Below are 18,148 nucleotides of genomic sequence, written 5' to 3' on the forward strand. Positions count from 1 at the left end.
CATCTGGGATGGTTTAGGGACAGGAGGCTGCACGTACTGGGGGCTGATTATAAGGGGCCTTGAATGCCGAGTCAAGAAATCAAACTTGACCTTGATACTGAAGGGTCTTGGTCAAGGAATGTGGTCACCATGGCAATGCTTTGAAAGCCCCTTCTGCTGTTCCATTATGGGGAATGGACTGTTAAGAGAGGAGTGGGGACAAGAAGCCCAATGACGAGGTGGGCATAGTCTTCCAGGCCAGAGACTGGAAGTGTGGCCAGGTGTGGCTGGCCAGTGGGCTGGGGGGCATTTCACCAATGTCTGAAGGCCCCAGGGCCTTGCTGGGGACAGGGGCATGGCCAAGAGCCTGGAGATGGCGGCCAAGGCTTGGGGGTAGGGAATGGCAAGATGGGGATGGGGGCTTGCGAGAGTGAAGCAGTCCAACGCCCCTCACCCCTCACCCAGAAACTCCCGTCTGGCACCCTCCGGGCTCACTCCCTCTGGTCTGGCCCCCCTGCTCTCCTCCAATCCTCTACCCTCCAGGACTCCCTCTGCCGCATCCCCACTGCCTATCCGCCCCACCATCCGTCTGGAGACCCCTACTGGTCCCACCGTCTGCAGAGGCTTCCCCGACCCTCCCCGCCCCGCCAAGCCTTCAGCTAGGGAGGGACAGCATAGCCCGTATTTTGTTGTTTGTTTTTAAAGTATTAACTTTTACAACTCCACTGCAGAGGCAGGCAAAGGTGCAAAATTTAAGGAGACCCTTGAGAGGTGTCAGCTTGAGGAATTCAGTTTCTTTGTTCTAAGATGGAAGTTTTTTTCGTTTTGTTTTGAGGATTTGCTGTTGCTGTTTTTGTGGAGGAAGCGGAAAAATTAGAACACAGAACGGAAAGCACAATTATTTGCCCTAAGTGGGCTTCTTCTCTGACAAGGACACTGAAACCTCCTCAGGCCCACCCAGGGCTGTGGCGCAGGTGCTGGCAGCCGTTCCTGGGAGCCGCCGGGAGTCTGGGGAGGGGCGGCCGGAGGGAGCCGGGCACAGTGCCGGCCCAGGAGTCACTGGGGGAAACCTCAGGGAAGACCCTCCCTGGAGGCCCAGTCCAGGCCACCCACCCTGAGCTGCCGCCATCTGAGCTGTGCTCCTGGCCATACCTGTACCCAGCAGTGACCCGGCACCACCGGGCATTCAGAACATTGGGGAAATGTCGCTCGGCCCACTGGCCAGTCACAGCTGCTGAAGGGCTGCCCCGGCTTCCTAGGATGAGGCACCTTCCAAGCCCTGCCACCTGCCACCTTGGTGTCAGCCCCCTTTTCCCTCCAGCTGCAGCCCACAGCCGGCTTCCCTCCGTTCAGGGAGGCAAGTTCTCCTTCCCCTCAAAGCCTGAACAACAACTCACCCAACACCCGGACAAGGTCGGAGGCCATCTTGTTCTTGTGGTGCCACATACCTCCCTTTAGAGCCCTCGTCAGTGTCAGTCATCACCCCATGCCCGTACCCACCCCCCCCCCTAACCCCCCCCAGGTTCCTCCAGAAGCTGGACAGACCAACTCGGCCTTCACTTCCCTGGGCTGCTCTGCCGGGTGGCCGGGTGGCCTGGAAGGGGGTGAGGAGAGGTGGGGGGAGGGGGAGGTTCTGCCTGGGGACAGGTTTCACAGAACCCAACTATGCTCTCCGGGAGCCTGAGGAGGCTCTGTGCTCAGTACCCAAGTCCAGTGCACACCCTTTGGCAGAGTGGGGGAGGGGCGGTGAAGCTGGAGCCCCCGTGGGCGGGGTGGAAAGCACAGATCACACTCACTCCCAGAGCCAGGGCTTGTGAGGGCCCCGGACTGAGGAGGCCTGGTCAGCAGCGATGAAGGCAGGGGGGCTTGAGATGGGAACGGGCTGGTTTCTGAAGGAAGCTTCCTGCCCTGAGCCCCACCGTCCAGCTTCCTGGCTGCGGAGACAGGAGGCGACACCAGAAGCGACCACGGCCTTTATTGTCTCTCTGCTGGGGTTCGGGTTCAGAGACATCTGGGGACAGCAGGTGACTCCAGCCCCAAACTATTGCTACCGGGCAAGGTCACCTCCGGGCTTCCCATAGTGTCCTGAGTTTGGTTGGGCATGGACATGCAAATTATGTGCAAATGACATGCAAACCAACCCAGGATCTTCCAGATGTCGCTGGTGCAGTGGAGGGTGCTGAAGAGTCAGAAGCTCGCAGCCCAGGAGGGTGGTGGGGACATCCAGGTCCTTACCCCACAATGTAGACAGACCCAGCTCAGCCTCAGGGGTCAAGGTTTGGGGTGGAGATGGGGGTCCCTGAGCATCAGCGCTGGTTCTGTTGCTGGTTGAGGAAGAGCAGAACTTGGCCCCAAGATAGCGGGAAGGAAGCAGGCACCCACAGGGCAGCCAGGCAGTCCAAGGCTCACGCGGAAAGGGAAGGAGGGGGTCTGCCCTGGTCACACACAAGGCAGAGGCAGAGAGGACCAGAACCCAGGCCTTCGGAGTCAGAGGCCAGAGTGCCTCAGAGACCAAAGCTACAAACAATAAAATACACCGATAAAGAAATAGAAAGCAAGCAGACCAGTCCTGATCCCTGGACTGAGGACTCTGCACCAGCGGGTCTGGGAGGCCCCTCAGAGGCAGACTCCAGGTCTGGGAGCAGCAGCATCCTTGGTCTCGATGCTGAATGGACCGTCCAGAAGCTCCAGGAGGAGACAGGCAGGGCCACAGGGTCCTTGACTAATGCAGGCCAGGATCAGTTATTGTTCATAATCCACCAGGAGGCTGGGGGTCAGAGGTTGGGGGTCAGAGGCCATGAGGGGTACAGCGCCCCTCCCTAGGCCCCAAGGCTACAGAGAGGGTCAGGGCTCCCGCACACCTGGGAAGAACACAGTGGAGAGGGTGTCCGGGGCCCGCAGGTGGTCAATGAGGATGCGCTGGAAGGCCTTACTGCAGGCGGACTGCTGGTGCCTGGGGAGGGCCATGGGTGGGCTTGATCTTCCCCAAAGATCAACCCCACCCCAGGCCTGCTGCCTGGATTCAGATCCCAGTCCTTCCTCACACTCTCTCTGAACCTTAGCTTTCTCCTCTGTGAAATGGGACAAGAGTGTCTATTGTGCTAGCTCCTGTGGGGATTACATGAAGGAACAAGTGCTTGCCAAAGGATGTGACACAATGGTGACGGTGTGTATTCACGGAGCATCTTCTGTGCACATGCCGTGTTCAGTTCTTTACATGTCACCTCACTCAGCTCCAGTGAAGATGGAACCGTTCTCACTCCCATTTTGGAAAGGAAGCCACAGGGTACAGAGGGACTACGTAAGTGATTCTTCTAGGTCCCACGGCCAGTGAATAGAGAGGAGGATCTGAACCCTCCTCACGCCAGGGCCCACGCTCCATACACACTAGTTGTTAGACCGCCATTCGTACCTTCTCCAGGAGGCCTCATCCCGCCAGAACTCGTACAGCGTGAAGGAGGCGTTGTCTAGCATCTTCTGAGCAGACACACTGTAGAGCCAAAGAGATGGCCAGGCCAGGCCTGGGCTGCCACCCCTGCCGCCCACCCAGGCTGGGGTATCGAATGGGCACTTTGGCCCAAAATGCTCAGCCCCCGTGCTCCCCCCTGCTCCTGCCCCAACCTTGGCCGGCCCACCGGAGGCTGGGAACTCACTGCAGGCAGTGGCTCTGGGCCCCTGTGAAGTCCACGTAGCAGTGCAGGGCCCGGGAGAAGTCCTGCAGGGATTCTTCCGCCACCTGGACCTGCCTCTGGGACACGAGGATGCGCTGGCGAGAGAGGTGGCCCCGTCAGCTCGGGCAGAGCAGGCCACCGGTGACAGGCTGGCTGTAGCCGCCAGGAGGACCCACCCTGCCCGACTTGCATCAGACCTGGCTGACCCTGAGGTTGGGCTCCTGCCCCAACCTGGCCCCAACCTCCCTGGCTCCATCCTCCTCTTCCCAACCCCAAGGATGCCGCCCTGAGCCAGTCATTGTCTCCCCTGCAGCCCGCCTCCACTTCTCACTGCCCCCTCCAGCCTCCGTCCACACTGCCTGACTCAGAAATGCAGATAAGGGAAACTGAGGCCCACAGAGGGGCAGTGATTTCTGCGGAGTCACAGAGCAGGGACCAGAACCCAGCACCTGCCTGCCTGCCAGGCCTGGGGGACGAGGGCTGGGCCAAAGCTGGGAAATCGGAGATGCGTGCAGGGCAGAGGCCGGGTGGGAAGCTGGCCCTGTGAGCGCCCTCACTTCATGACACCCAGCCCCTGAGACCCCGCTGCCTACCCCCTCCCCAGCCTCACCGAGCTGGGTCCCTTGGTAAGATCCTCTTCATGCAGGGGCTCCAGGAGGGGGGCCTGTGAGGGACATGGGGTGTGGGTCAGGCACCCGCAGGCGCCTGTCTTGGGCAAATTCCAGGAAAGTCCACGCCTGGAGCGCCGGTCACTCCGCTGCTCACCTTGCACTCGAGCTGGTCGATGAGCTCCTGGAGACGGTTCACCTGGAGCCGCCACTGCCTCTCGGCCTCCGAGCTCTGCCCTGGGGCGGGGCCCACAGGGGAATTCAGGCGGGGAGGCCCCTCAGGAGGAACTGGGGGGCAGTGGAGGAGCAGGCACTGGGGGCGCTGCTCTGGGTCCCCTCAGCCAGCCCTCCCCCCACCACAGCACACCTGCGTCAGAGGAGCCAGGAGACCAGGTGGGCGACCGGCTGACGCTCCGCAAGGCCCTGCGCCCCGCCCGCCGGCCGCCACGGGGCCTGCTCTGCACCTCCACTCGCTCTTCGTCTGACCTGAGGGAGTGGAGGCTCAGTGCACGGCCGGCAGACCCTCAGGGCCAGGGACCGGGGCCCCCAGAAGGACCAGGCTTGGGTGGGGCAAGACAGGCATCGGGGATAGGGAGGCCCTAGCTCCAAAGCCAGCCGGCCTCTCGCACCTTTATGGCCCCCTGCCCCAGGGCAAGCATCGGCAGAAACTACCCGATGCAGGAAAGCGGAGGGACTGACGTGGAGAGGATGGGCCCAGGGCTCCTCACATACCGCGGCCCACGGGTCTGGGCCTGGGCCTCCAGGGTGTCTGACGCCCCCTCCAGCGAGCTCTGCAGGGCTTGGAGCTGGCTCACCGTCTCCCGCAGGAGGAAGCGAGTCACAAACTGGTCCACCTTGGAGGCCCGCTCATACTCCTGGGGGCAGAGGGGACACAGTCAGCACCTCTGGGCTCCAAGTCTATCTTTCTGAAGGAGGAGCCATCCCTGCTCCTCCCCCCTCCCCATCAGAGCCGCAGTGGCATCGCAAAGAGGCCTGCAGACCTGGCATAGCAGGAGGGCACAGGGCCTGGCCTCCCTCCAGGGAAGTATGAGGCCAACTTGTAAGGCGTTATCTGCTGTTCTCTGGGCCCAGGGCCCCTTCTATAATGGAGCTACCACCTTCAGCCAGGGAGGCCCCTGCACAGTTAGGCTGGGGTGGGGGTTGCGGATAGGGCAGGTCATAGGGTATCCCAAGACCTATTTTGACACGAGGCAAAATGACGGTGTGATATGGCCCCATTCTCACCAGTTGGCCACAAAGTCACAGGCTATATACACTGAGTGGGCAGATTATTATGATCCCTGAACACATAATAATCTGGCCACTCAGTGTGTGTGTGTATATAAACACACATATACACACACACACTCTGAGTGGACAGATTATTATTACATATTTGGGGGGGGGGGGGCCTGGTGCATGAATTCGTGCATGGGTGGGGTCCGGCCAGCCTGGCCAGGGGGTGGGGACATGGGCAGTTGGCCAGCCTGCCTGCTGGTCGAACTCCTGGTCGAGGGGACAATGTGCATATTAGCCTTTCATTATATAGGATATACACTGAGTGACCAGATTATTATGCATTCAGAGATCATAATAATCTGGCCACTCAGTGTATGCACGCATTCATTCATTCACTCATCCATGTAACAGACATTTACTGAGAGCCTTTTACTAGGAGCTGCAGACACAAGACAGCCAAGTTACTGTCATCACACACACATCCCAGCCCTGAGCCCAACCTACACAACCAGCCTCCCTTCGCCTCCCAAAAAGGGCAGAGAGAGCAGACCATGTGCCCGGCCGTCAGGAGCCACGGCCCAGGTGCTGCTCTCCCTCTTCGAGGGGCCCCAGAGGCACCACCCACAGGGGCTTTGCCGTCAGGTGGGCCCTGCTGGGCCAGGCTTATGCGGAGACTTCTGCGGAGAGGCAAGGACGGGGGGTGGGGGGGGTCCTCGCATTCTCAGACAGGCCAGTGGTTTCTGATCTCTCTCTAGACTTCTGTCCTGCCCCAGACTTCTGGCCATGCTCTGAGCTCTCTAAAATCCTTCCAATAAATTCCATTTGGGGCACTTAAAATGACTGGTCAGCTTCTGTTGCTTGCAACCAAAGAACCCAGCTGACACAAGCATCTATTCTGTGCCAGGCCCTGTTCCAAGCAGAATTTCACTTAATCCTCTTAACGATTACAGAGACCCATGAAGGACCCCATTTGCAGATAAGAAGACTGAGATTTAGAACAGCTAATTACCTTGGCCAAGATCACACAGCTAGTTAGGAACAGAGCCAGAATTCAAACTTAGGCCACAGAAATCCCTGTTCTCATCACTAAGCACCTTCATTACTGGACCCAGGCCGATAATGAAACACTGCCTCATTTATGATCAGCCCTTTTACAGGCCTGAAATCACAGAGTGAATGGAGCCAAGACTCGCCTGTGGGTTCTGTGAGATGCCCAGAGCCTGGAGCTGGTGAGGTCGACCCATGAGGTCACAAAGTGGCCTCAGGGACAATGCTGGGGCAGGGCTCCCTGGCCAGAGGGCAGGGCGGGGCAGCATGGGCCGAGGACCCAGCGCGAACCAGTCCTGCCATGGGAAACAGCGGTTCCCACAAAAGGACCAAGGTGCCCAAGGAGGTTGGCAAGAAGAGGCCACCCGATACGGACAAGGCCCCGGGGAGACGGCCGTTCAGCTGCTTCCGGCGGAAGTCGGGCGTAAGTGGCGGGTGGGAGGGGCAGGGGAACACGGACAGGCGGCCGGCGGGGATGCTGGGAGTGTAGGCCTTGTGTTCCGAAGTCCCAGGGCCATGAACTAGGAGGTTAGAGAATCCCTCCTGGGGAGGAGGGTCCCAGAAACGCACTGGGTATGGATGGGGTCCTAAATGCCCAGAAGAGAGGGCAGGGGTTCCAGAGACCAGGAGACGGATGGGACTTGGGAGTCGGAAGGGTGAGCAGAAGGGGATTTTACCACCTGGATGGATCCGTGGGGGAGGTGCCAGCATGATTGGCATCTCTGGGTTATGAGCCCCAAGGGTTTCCGTAAGCCCCTTTCCAACCCCTCGCCTCAAAACAGGCTACTGTTCCCCTCCAGTGGGCAGACAGGGATCCCAGAACGGTGGTCTCGGGTCAGCCTGGGAGGCGGGGATCCCTGGTGACGGAGCAGAGTGGGGATCCCCCTCCCGGGCATGGAGGATGGCGGGGTCCGGAAACAGAGAGGGCATGGCCTCGGTAGACAGGACCAGGGCGGCCAGGGTCCCGGGGGGGGGGGGGGGGGGGTGGGGGGGGGGACGACGCCCTCTCCCTCACCCGCTGCCCCACCCGCAGACCAAGATCCTGCTGCTCTTCTCGGCCGAGCGGCCGCAGCTCGCTGAGGCGGCGGTGGGCCGGGGCCCGGGGCCCGGGCGGCCGAGCGAGGAGCCGGGGGGCTCCCTGGCGGCGCCCCCCAGGATGCGCGGAGCGGGCGACGGCACCGAGTGGCGGGCGGGAGCCCGAGGCGACCCCGGCCCCCGGCGCGCGGCTGCAGGCGGCGGGGCTCAGCGCAGCGGGCGGGACCCGGACCAGGGCCAGGGCCGCAGGGGGCCGCCGGTGCCCACCCGCGCCTGGTGATCCACAGCGTCCCAACCGCGGCCCCCGCACCTGGTCTGGCACCTTGACCCCTCCAGCCCCGACCCAATAAAAAGCGCATAGCGACCGGCTCCCGCTGGCTCTGTCTGAGGGCTCTGGCGCCAGAGCGAGACGGAGGGGGGTGGGGGGGGGGCGGTGTGAACAGCGGTGGGGAGCAAACTGTTTTTCCTTCCTTGTGACCCAAAAGTTAGAGCCCCTGCCCCCCTGCCCCGGGGAGGGGACGTCCTGCCTCAGTGGAGAAGGGAGAAGCTCCCCTTCCCCTCCACTCCGGGCCGGCTCTGCAGACCCAAGGGGGCTGAGCCTGAGCACACCCAGGCTTGGCCGCCCTGGGAGGGGCTTGCTTCCGCTGGGCATGGCACCTCCCAGTCCCCAGCATCAGTCCTCAGGCAGCACCCGGTCCCAGCCAAACAGCCCGCACCGGGAGAGCTGTGAGGGCCCCTCCGCCAGCAGAGTGGGCCTGGGACTCACCTTCTGCCTCCCAGGGACCCTTCACTGCTCTCCCTGCCTGGTGACCCACCGGGAACTTAGTCACCTGTCTCCCAACCCAAACTCAGGCCCTCTTCCATCCTCTCCCCACACGGCGGCCAAAGCTCCTTCAAAACCACGCAACTACCTGTGGGGCAGTTCCCTTTGCTCATAAGCTCGCACCGGTTCCCCACTGCCCACAGGGAAACACCCAAACCTACTACTGGGATTCGCAAGCCCAACCCCCAACCTCTCTTCCTCTGGGGCTTCTCTGACTCCCACCCTCACCTGCTCTGGCTACGTTGCCACGTGTGATCTCCAATGTGAGGCTCACCGCCCTGAGCACCCACGAGGGGTCCAGCGGGTGGCGCTGTGCAGCTGCCGCTCTTCACTGTCCCGGTCCCCAACCTGGTCCGAACCTAGAGCCTCCCCAGCCCTTCGAACCGGTGCCGTCTTTCCGCCGGCGGCCAACCTCAGGACGGTGCTGGGGGCAGAAGCAGCAGGGGCAGGCCCAGCTCCTGAAGCCACAGGCCCAGCTCCTGCTGGAGGTGTTCCTGTCAGGGGCTCCTCCACGTTGCCCGCCTCCTGCTGGCGGCTCCATGACCCATAGCTTCGCCCCTGCGGTTTGTAAGAACCGACCCTCCCCTGCCACTCACACAATTACAATCAGCGTAACCCAGTTCCTCAATGTGACCACACCTCCTGGCCCTAAGCCCTGGGTCCCATCAGCCCCTTCCCTGGGACAGTCACTCAGGGGCCATAGGCTGTTTTCTACGGGAACACGCACGGGCTGGAGCCAATCTTCAGAATAAAAACACACACAGACAGTACACACCCTGGATTCCTGCGGTCAGGCCCTGCTTCCAGGCTGCTCTAAGCCTGCTCTCACCCTTTGCCTTTGGTCTCCATCACACATACAAGATCCTTATAATAAAACCCTCATTTTAGCTTCCACTCTCGTGAGTGGGTCTTCAACTTGCAACCAGAATGGTCCTCGAGAGAATGGGACTCTGCAGAGACCAGACGCGGCCTCTTTCCTGTGCGTGACGGTTCCTGCTTTTGGAGGAAGAATCTGAGCTCAGGAAGACGAGGACCTGCTTGCCGAGTGAGTCAGCCTCAGAGCTGAGTCACAAACTCAGGCCCACAGCGTCCACAGGCGGAGGTCCCTGAGAGCAGAGTCCCCCTGGGGGCTGCCCGGGCCCCTCGAGGATGAGCACGCAGGTCCTCAGAGCGGCTGTAGGTCTGGGACTAAGGGCTTTTTCTTCAGCATCGGAGGGGGCGGAGTAGATCTGATCCTCGGAAGTGGTTTGGGGAAGGAACCACCGGTTGTGCTGGGCAGTTGCAGCCAGACTCCTGGATGCCCAATGCACTGCCCTCGACCCTGCCCCGGGAGGGAGGAGGGTCCAGGGTGTTTTCATTGCGGGTGGGGGGGGGGGGTCTGCGGAAGCCCAGCAGGTGCTGAGGACTGAGGTCACAATTAGTCGGATCCAAGTTCTCTTCCTTCTCTGGTGACCTACACGGTTCCGTCTCCACAATCAGGAACTACCTCCGTCAGGCCCGGTGAGCGGTCCTGGACACCGCCTGGGCCGGACTTCTAGGTTTCCAGGGAGCCCGGAGCTGGAAAGGGACATCCACTCTGGGCAGAAAAGGCGGAGCCAGACACTGGGAGAGTCGTTCCGAGTCCGGGAAGGTAGGGCTTTAGTCCCAGGGCTCAGAGTCAAGAGCTGAAAGGCCGGCCTCCACCTGGGCCAGCGGGGCCAGAACCGCCTCTGGGAGCGCGGCTGAGGCCGGAGATGGCGAAGGTGGCCGCGGTGCCGGTGTCCGGGAGGCGCCGGGCCCGGCCACCCCCGCTGGGCCGCATCGCCGTGGTGGTGGACCAGGGCTCGGGCTTCACCAAGGCGGGCTTCGCGGGCGAGAACCAGCCGCGCCTGGTGCTGAAGAGCTCCGGCTTCGTGTCCAGCTGGGACCAGCCCCTGCTGCCCGGGGCGCTGGGCTGTGAGCTGGGGGGCGTGGAGCGGGCGCACCCCATCAAGCACGGCACGGTGGTGGACTGGGAGGCGCTGGAGGGGCTGTGGGAGCGCCTGCTGGTGTGCGGGCTGCGGGTGCGGCCGGACCAGTGGCCGGTGCTGGTGAGCGACTCGCCCTCGGCGCCGCCCTCCAGCCGGGAGCGCGCGGCGGAGCTGCTGTTCGAGGCCCTGGCGGTGCCCGCGTGCCACATGGCCAGCTCGGCGGCGCTGGCCGTCTGCTCCACCGGCGCCCTCAGCGGGCTGGCCGTGGAGGCGGGCGCGGGGGTGTGCCACGCCACCCCCATCTACGCCGGCCACTCGTGGCACGAGGCCACCTTCCGGCTGGAGGTGGCGGGCACCGCGCTCTCCCGCCACCTGCGGGACCTGCTGCTGGCGGCGCGCCCCGACCTGCTGCTGCAGAGCCTGCCCCGCAAGGCCGTCACGCAGCTCAAGAAGCGCTGCTGCTACGTCTCCCTGGACTTCGAGGGCGACCTCCACGACCCCGCCCGCCACCGCCCGGTCCGGTTCCGCCTGGACAGCGGGTGCTCCGTCTGCCTCGGCAGCGAGCGCTTCCGCTGCCCGGAGCCCATCTTCCAGCCCGCTCTGCTGGGCCGCCGGGAGCCCGGGCTGGCCACCCTGGCCTTCTGGGCTCTGCAGAAGGTGCCCGAGACGCTGCGGAGGAGGCTGGCCGACACGGTGGTGCCGGCCGGCGGCTCCACGCTCTTCCCCGGCTTCACCGAGCGCCTGGAGCGGGAGCTGCTCGCGCAGTGCCAGCAGCACGGCCCCGGGGCGCTGCGGCCGCGCCTGGTGGTCCAGCCCGGGCGGGGAACGGCCGTGTGGACGGGCGGCTCCATGATGGCTTCGCTGCACAACTTCCAGCGCCAGTGGATGACCCGGGCCATGTACCACGAGTGTGGCTCCAGGCTGGTGCACGAAGTCTTCAACTGAGTCCGCGCGGACCGGGAGGGGCGGGGCAGCCAGCGGGCCGCAGGGGCAGAGGCGCGGCGGGCTAAGCGGACACCGGGTGCCGGATAAAGGTGTCCGGTGGCGGGAGCTCGCAGAGTCAGTCGTTGTGTGGTGATGGGTCGCCTCCTCTCCGTGTCCGGGCCAGGAGGGGGTGGTCTGGGGCCCTCGCTGTCACTGCGGTTTGAATTCCCCTAACGACTCGGGCTGCCCACGCCCAGGGCCCTGTCCCCATGGCGATAAGGAAGCCGATGCCCACACACGCGCACAGGCCGCAGATACAGAAGTTGCCACAATACGCCAGCCCCAAATGGTACAGCGCCGTTTAGATTCCCTTCCCACGCCAGACCCCAAAGGGCGGCCCTTTGAGAAGCTACCAAGTCCCATGTGAAAGCAACCAGAGGGGAAGCACTGTCCTCACTGACCGTCCGCGGGCCGGGTGTCAGCTGCCCTCCTGCAGAGAAGCCAAGCACCAGGAAAGCCAGGCTCACTCCCGGCTCCCTCCCGGCCCCCTCATTAAAGCTGCGGGAAACATCTAAAAGGAACACACAAAGGCATGGGTGGCGTGTGGGTTTTTGAAGTCACCCTACAAAGGCTGGAGCCCGGGCTGTGAGCACTGTTTCTGCTGGCGCACACACGTCCGCACGTGCGCACACACGTGGGCGAGCACTTGCTGAATGCTCCCTACCGTCCTCAGGCCTGGCTCCACCCCCAGAGGCTCTGCACACCCGCCTGGGCCTGTGGACACACGTGCAAGCCCAGCGCACCCCCACCCATCCCTACGGAGTCCTGGCCGCAGTACCCCGCAACAGTTAGGCCTGCCGATAATCAACAGCAGCCGCAGCAGCTCCAGCGGCTGAGCACTTGCTGTGTGCCAGGCGGCGCTCTGAGCGCTGGGGATAGAGAAGAAGACAAAATCCCTGCCTTCATTTCCATTCGCTGGTCACCAGCGCAGGGAGGCAGGCTCTCGTTTTACCCCCAGCGTACAGATGAGGGCGCTGAGGCCCGGAGAGCCAACGGTACACAAACGGAAAGTGGGAGAGCCAGGACTTGAACCCAGCCTGCTAGCTCAACCGCCTAAGCCAGGGGAGGCTCCCACAGCACGGCTGACCCCCTGAACTACACCCACCATAGCAGCCCTTTCGCTCACCAGCTTGGTGGTGTCCATGGCGGCGAGCACTGCCCGGTTCAGGGACTCCAGCGCGGCCAGCACCGGCCGGTAGACACCCAGGTGCTCCGAGAAGTAGTCTGCGGGCAGAGGGGGTGCTCGACGGTTCCCGCCCTGCCCCCATCTACCCAACGGGGAATTCCTCAATAGCCAACCAGCCTCCTGTGCCGAACCCAGCCCATCCTACTCTCCCAGGAGACCAGCCCCTGGCCCTCGTCACACCCATCTGTCCAGAGGGCCCGGGAGACAAGAGCCCAGTGGGCTTACTCACCACACAGTTTCTCGGTTTCCAAATTGCTGTAGAGAAAAGAGAGGTGCCCTTCAGACCCTCCCAGCTGGGCCTGGTGAACTGGGACTTCGAAGCGCAGCCAGCACAGGCCTGCTTCTCCCCCTCCCTCCCCACCCAGCTGAGCCTGACAAGGCGGCCACTCCGGACCCCACCCCAGGCTGAGCTGCTCAGTGGGCAGGGGCTGTGGGGCAGGGCGGCGGGGGCAGGGGGGGTGGGAGGGAGCAAGGATACTACTGCCCCTCAGACCCTCCCTGAGGGCAGAAACTCACACCCACTCTGGGCCAAGAGAGACTGATGTGGACACAGGCCAGAGAGGAGTGGTCAGAGCTGGGAAGGGAAGCCGAGGCGGGGACATACAGAATGTCTGGCGGTGAGGTGCAGGGGGTGCAGACAAAGGGTCCTGCCCAGTCCTCTAATGTATTCTTTTTTTTTTTTTTCTGTTAATCCTCACTTGAAGGTATTTTTTCAATTGATTTAGAGAGAATAGAAGGGCAGGGAAGAGACACAGAGAGAGAAACATCAATGTGAGAGAGAAACAACTATGGGCTGCCTCCCATATGTACCCGGACAGAGCCAGGGATCGAGACTGTAACCGAGGCACAGGCACTTGACCGGAATCGAATTTGTGAGCCTTCGGTCCACAAGCCCACGTTCTAACCACTGGGTAAAACCAGCGAGGGCGCTCACAATCCATTCTAAGGAGATGAGGGGAGGAGGTCAGAGAGAGGGAGGGACAGCTTGTGTGTGTGTGTCGCTCCCGTGTGAGGCAGCATGGGAAGGAAAGCATGCAAACGCGGGCTGAGGCGTGTGGATGGGGAGCACACGTGAGGTGGTGTGTGCGTGCTCATGTCCCTGCATCCAGGGGCGGGAGCAGGCAGGCCCCGCTGTCCCCAGGCATCCTCAGGAGGCAGGAGTGGGGAGGGGGCAGCTGTGGGCTGAGCCACCGCGGTGACTCAGGTCTGGCTATTTTAAGGTCCTAGTTGGAATGTGGCGGGCAAGGCTGAAGCTGGGGAGGCAGCGAGTGGGTGGGTGAAACTTGGCGCTGAGCCCGGATGCCCCTCCCTCCATCCCCTCTTCTTCTGTCCCCTGTCCGCCATGAGGAGCCATCCGCCCACGGCTGGTCCGTCGCCCCTGTACTCACTCAGCGGAGCGCCCGTCGATGCCGCCGAACAGCTCCCGAAGCTCCCGGGCGCTGAGAACCCCATCCGCAAAGTAATTCTGGAATTCCTCAAAGGAGAGCTTACCATCGTCTGGTGGTGGACAGGGGACAGCGTCCATACCCCCGACCCCTGGCTGCACCCCTGCCGCCAGGCCCAGGCCCCCCAAAGGCTTCACAGCGTATCACACCCACCCGGCCAGGGGGAATGGATTCTGAGCTTGGCGGGGGGGCCTGGCTGTTGGGGACAAGAGCAGGAACCCCTGGAGAGGCCCACTTAAGGCACAGGGACCACGGTGCCTGCGCCCAAGCGGGGCATTACACATGTGGCCGTGGGTAGGGACTCCATAAACGTTTGCTAAAGGAAGACACAAAGGAACAGCCCGGGACACAGCCTGATCACGGCAGGGCCTCGATGTCACGTGGAGGACTTGGGGGGCTGAGAGTCGCCTCACGTGCTGGCAGCCTGGCGCCAGGAGGAGGACAGCCTTTGTACAGAGGAGCCACGGGGAGGCCGATGGGCCTTCCCAAGGGCTGGGCCCCTGTGAGCAGCAGCCCGGCTGCAGAGCGAATAAGCTTCCTGTCCCCTGTGCGTGCAGCAGAGGCTGAGCACACTGAGGGGGGCGGCCACAGGCACTGGGGAGCTGGCCCTCAGGTCTAAGCAGGGGGATCGGACAGAATGCTCTGATCCAAATGAGACTATGGGTCCTGAGCCATGGATTGGGACAAATGGTCTCTACATGTTGAAGAGACCTAAAGAGAAGGGCCGGAGGGTAGGGACACGATCCTATTTCAAGGAGGCCGAAACACAAGAGGGTCCGAAGAGCCACATGGAAGTGAGGTCAGATCCTCGCCCAGCCAGGCAGGGTACGGTGGGCTGTGCTGGGTCACCCCTGGGCGATCCCCTGCCTGCAGGGTCCCCTGCTTCACTTCCAAGGTTCTCCTAGACCCGGGTCTGCGACTGCCCAGGCCCCGGGGCAGACGGAGACGATTCCCTGGAGCCAGCTCTGTCATGCCCAGCCCTCCTGACCCAGACAGCTGGTCATATGGAGAGCGACTGAACCCGCTGAAAATCTAAAAGTCCCCACAGGGCCTCATCCCCATTAGCCCACACTTCCCAGACTCTCACACAGGGAGCCTGGGGCCAAGCATCATGCAGACCTGGGTTAAAGGATGCGTGACCTCAGGCAACCTGCTTTACCTCTCCGGGCCCCTGTTGCTCTGTCTGTGAAATGGGGTAAAGATCACAAAGTCGTATAGAGAAAGGCACGGGTACCTATCTCTGTGCCAGGGCGCTGCGTGAAAGCAAACCTCTCCTTTCTCCCTCCACTCTCCAGCCTGCCAAACGTGGCTCAAAACAGCACTTCCTCCAGGAAGGATGCCTTGATTGATTCTCTAGCTTTGGGTCAAATTTTTCTCCATTCTAGACTGTGCCCCCAAGTCCCCCAAGCCTCCATGATGCCCCCCACTGTTCCTCCCACCGTGGGGCCCGGGAAAGCCACACTCACCATTCTTGTCTGCTCTGCGGAAAACCTAGAGGACAAAGAGGCATGGATGGAGCTGTGAGTGGAGTCTGGGAGGTAAGAGGCCCCTGCCCTCCCTGACAGGGCCCCAGCGGGCCAGCCTGCCCCCTTGCCTAGCCTTCCCTCCTGCCCAGCTCAGCCCTCCAGGAGCTTTCCAATGAGCGGGCAGAGGAAGAGCACACAGCAGGTCCCTCTGCTTGCTCACTTTTCCTGCGGAGCTTGGCTTCATGGGGGGTGCTCCAGGCCAGCTCCTTGCACCCCCGCCTCCCACAGAGTATATCCTGATTTCTGTCTGATGCATCAGCCCTTGGCAGAGTCCCAGCTTGCGGAAGATGGGGAAATGGGCCAAGATGCGGCCTGAGAATCCTGGACAACTGTCCCAGACTGAACCCCCAAATCTGCAGTGGGCATGGTCCATCCCAGATTCTGCCCACTCTCGGCTGTTGGTTTGTGTGCTTGTCCTTCCATTGCTGGTGTCTTCGCTTTAGCCCAGGACCTGGCAGAGCAGACTGGGGTTAACCCTTCCAGGACTGGGGCTTCCTGCGAGGCCGACTCATTGTGTGTGTGTGTGTGTGTGTGTGTGTGTGTGTGTGTGTGTGTAGCAGAGATGCAGGGCAACAGAGGCAGGTAAACAGAAAGGCACAGAGTCAAGAGACATGGTGCTGCCTCTCCAGGGACCAGACTCCAGATCACCTAAAGCAGCCCAGCAAAGGGGACCAGCAGCCCGGCAAGGAGAGGCAGGCCAAAGCCTGGCCAGAGAGCCCCTAACAGCTCGAAGTTCTCAGCATCACCCCCTCTGGCCGTTTTCTCAGTATAGGTGAGTCTCAGGAATAAATCTAACTACACGTCGGAAGTCTGAGAGCTCTGCATGGCTTGAGGTCGCAGCAGCCCAGCTTAGCCTGGCGGGGGCAGGAGATACTGGGGGAGGGGGTATAAGAGAGCCAAGCTGGGAATGAGGACACCTGGGGCCACACCCTAGCATGCCCGTCTCCATGGGTGATCTTAGACACCCCCCTAACACCTCAGGCCTTATTTTTTCCATCTAGGAAATGGGAGGGTCAGTCCCTTCCAGCCAAGAGGACTGTGGTCAAGGTGCTGAGTCACCAGGGGCCGTGGGGAAGGGACAGGAGCACAGCCTTTCCCACCGGCAAGGGCCTCGGGGGTGGGAGCATGAGGAGGACCAGGTGGGACTGAGCGTGGGGTGAAAGGTGGGGAAGGGGCTCAGGGCATTGACGACGGCCAGGCTACTCCACGCTGCTGCCCATGGGCCTGCAGACACCCGCCACCCACAGAGGTGCACAGACCCCAGAGGATGACTTTGGGCAACACTGACCAACTGTGGGAGCCCACGGCCCTGGGTCAGGTCTCAGGGGCTCGGGGGTCAGCACTGGGTCTCATTCCTCCAAGCCCCCTCGCTGGACCAGCCCATCCAGGGGCCGCCAGAGAGGGCAGTGCAACTGCTCCGGGGACCAAGTGTTGGGAGTCTCTCCCCACCAGACACAGAGACGGGGTGGGTGCGGGGAAGAAGGGGGGAGGGCAGTGTCACCAGAGACAAGGAGGTGAGAAAGAATGAGACAAGAGAACAGGCAACAAAGGCAATGAGATGGAGAAGGGAGACTTGGAGGCAGGGACAGCAGGATCAGAGAAAGAGAATGAGACAGAAACCCAGAGGCAGGCAGGGCCCTAAACCAACCTGGAGGGGAGACACAGACAGAGGTAGGAGAGAGAGAGAGAGAGAGAGAGAGAGAGAGAGAGAGAGAGAGAGAGAGAGAGAGAGAGAGAGAGAGAGAGAGACGACCAGACAGACCTGGGGAGACAGACCTGAGGAGACACTGCCAACCCCCGGGGCCAGCAGAGCCGACGCCCCCCGCCCCCTCCCCACTCACGTCCTGGAAGAGCGCGTGTCCCGCGGGGCCGGAGGCCGGCGAGGGCGCCCGCGGGGGCCGGGGCGCGGGCTGCCGGACCAGGCACACGGTGAGCAGCCCCGCGCACGCCATGGCGCCGCCGGCTCTGGCTGGGCTGCGGCTGCGGCTCGGAACGCAGCGGCCACGGCCACGGCCACGGCCGGGATCGGAGATTGGAGAGCGGAGCCTGGGAGGGGGCGCCCGCCTATGGGCGCCGGCACACGCCGAGGGCGCCGCCCCGCAGCCCCGCCCACGGCCCGCGGCCGCCAGCGCCCCTCCCCGCCCGGAGCCTGAGAGCCCCTCCAGGGCGGTGCCCGGGCTGGAAGAGGGGAGCAAACTTCCTCCCGTGAGTTACAAGCAAGTGCACAGCGGAGATGCCGAGCACCGTTCACCGTGGGGCTTCCTGGACAGTGGCCTCCGCGAAGGAACCTGGCCGGAGGGCTTTCCCTGTCCGCCGGGGAGCACCACGCGGCCAGGAGCAGGACTGAGGGCTGCACACGCCCAGCGGCAGGTCCCACACCCTTAAGGGGCCAGCAAACCAGCCAATACCGTGACACGCAATGAATTACCCCAATGAATTCACCTGAGCATCTGTATCCCCTTCGCAAAATCGGGGCAATACCCTGTTTCCCCGAAAATAAGACAGTGTCTTATATTAATTTTTTTCTCCCAAAGTAGGGTCTTATTTTCAGGGGATGTCTTATCTTTCCATGCACTAGGTCTTATTTTCAGAGGATGTCTTATTTTCGGGGAAACACGGTAGTAGACACTCCATAGAATTGTGAGGATGCAGACTA

At 62.3% G+C, this 18,148-nt stretch overlaps 2 protein-coding genes across 4 annotated transcripts; one reads left to right on the forward strand and one right to left on the reverse strand.

Moving 5' to 3' along the window:
- Positions 1–1,936: 1,936 nt before the first annotated feature.
- On the reverse strand, positions 1,937–17,591 carry NECAB3 (N-terminal EF-hand calcium binding protein 3). Of its 3 annotated transcripts, none has more exons than XM_084887792.1 (13): positions 17,334–17,591; positions 15,433–15,457; positions 13,910–14,018; positions 12,751–12,776; positions 12,462–12,559; positions 4,991–5,133; positions 4,626–4,744; positions 4,416–4,495; positions 4,261–4,314; positions 3,633–3,745; positions 3,392–3,469; positions 2,841–2,932; positions 1,937–2,746 (listed from the first exon to the last, which is right to left on the reverse strand). In XM_084887792.1, the coding sequence occupies exons 1-13, from the start codon at positions 17,442–17,444 to the stop codon at positions 2,718–2,720; spliced, it is 1,077 nt and encodes a 358-aa protein (XP_084743918.1). In that variant the 5' UTR covers positions 17,445–17,591; the 3' UTR covers positions 1,937–2,717. The 3 variants fall into 3 exon arrangements, with proteins under 3 accessions (XP_084743918.1, XP_084743917.1, XP_084743919.1); XM_084887791.1 differs by having other exon boundaries at positions 4,416–4,546; positions 17,334–17,566; XM_084887793.1 differs by lacking the exon at positions 17,334–17,591 and adding an exon at positions 15,530–15,691.
- Positions 10,042–11,361, forward strand: ACTL10 (actin like 10). The gene has a single exon (XM_084887790.1). It carries the CDS (start codon positions 10,136–10,138, stop codon positions 11,294–11,296), a length of 1,161 nt encoding a protein of 386 aa, XP_084743916.1. The 5' UTR covers positions 10,042–10,135; the 3' UTR covers positions 11,297–11,361.
- Positions 17,592–18,148: the final 557 nt, after the last annotated feature.

The sequence above is a fragment of the Pipistrellus hanaki genome (genome assembly GCF_964339955.1).
Source record: "Pipistrellus hanaki genome assembly, chromosome: 6".
In the NCBI taxonomy this organism is placed as follows: Eukaryota; Metazoa; Chordata; class Mammalia; order Chiroptera; family Vespertilionidae; genus Pipistrellus; species Pipistrellus hanaki.

Bases quoted from the DNA above. Each gene is read 5' to 3' on its own strand.
- ACTL10 (XM_084887790.1), top strand. From the start codon at position 10,136: ATGGCGAAGGTGGCCGCGGTGCCGGTGTCCGGGAGGCGCCGGGCCCGG.
- NECAB3 (XM_084887791.1), bottom strand. From the start codon at position 17,444: ATGGCGTGCGCGGGGCTGCTCACCGTGTGCCTGGTCCGGCAGCCCGCG. The intron at 15,458-17,333 runs GTGAGTGGGGAG...TTTGTCCTCTAG, and splicing joins GACACGCGCTCTTCCAGGAC to GTTTTCCGCAGAGCAGACAA. The intron at 2,933-3,391 runs GTACGAATGGCG...GGCCCTCCCCAG, and splicing joins GATGAGGCCTCCTGGAGAAG to GCACCAGCAGTCCGCCTGCA.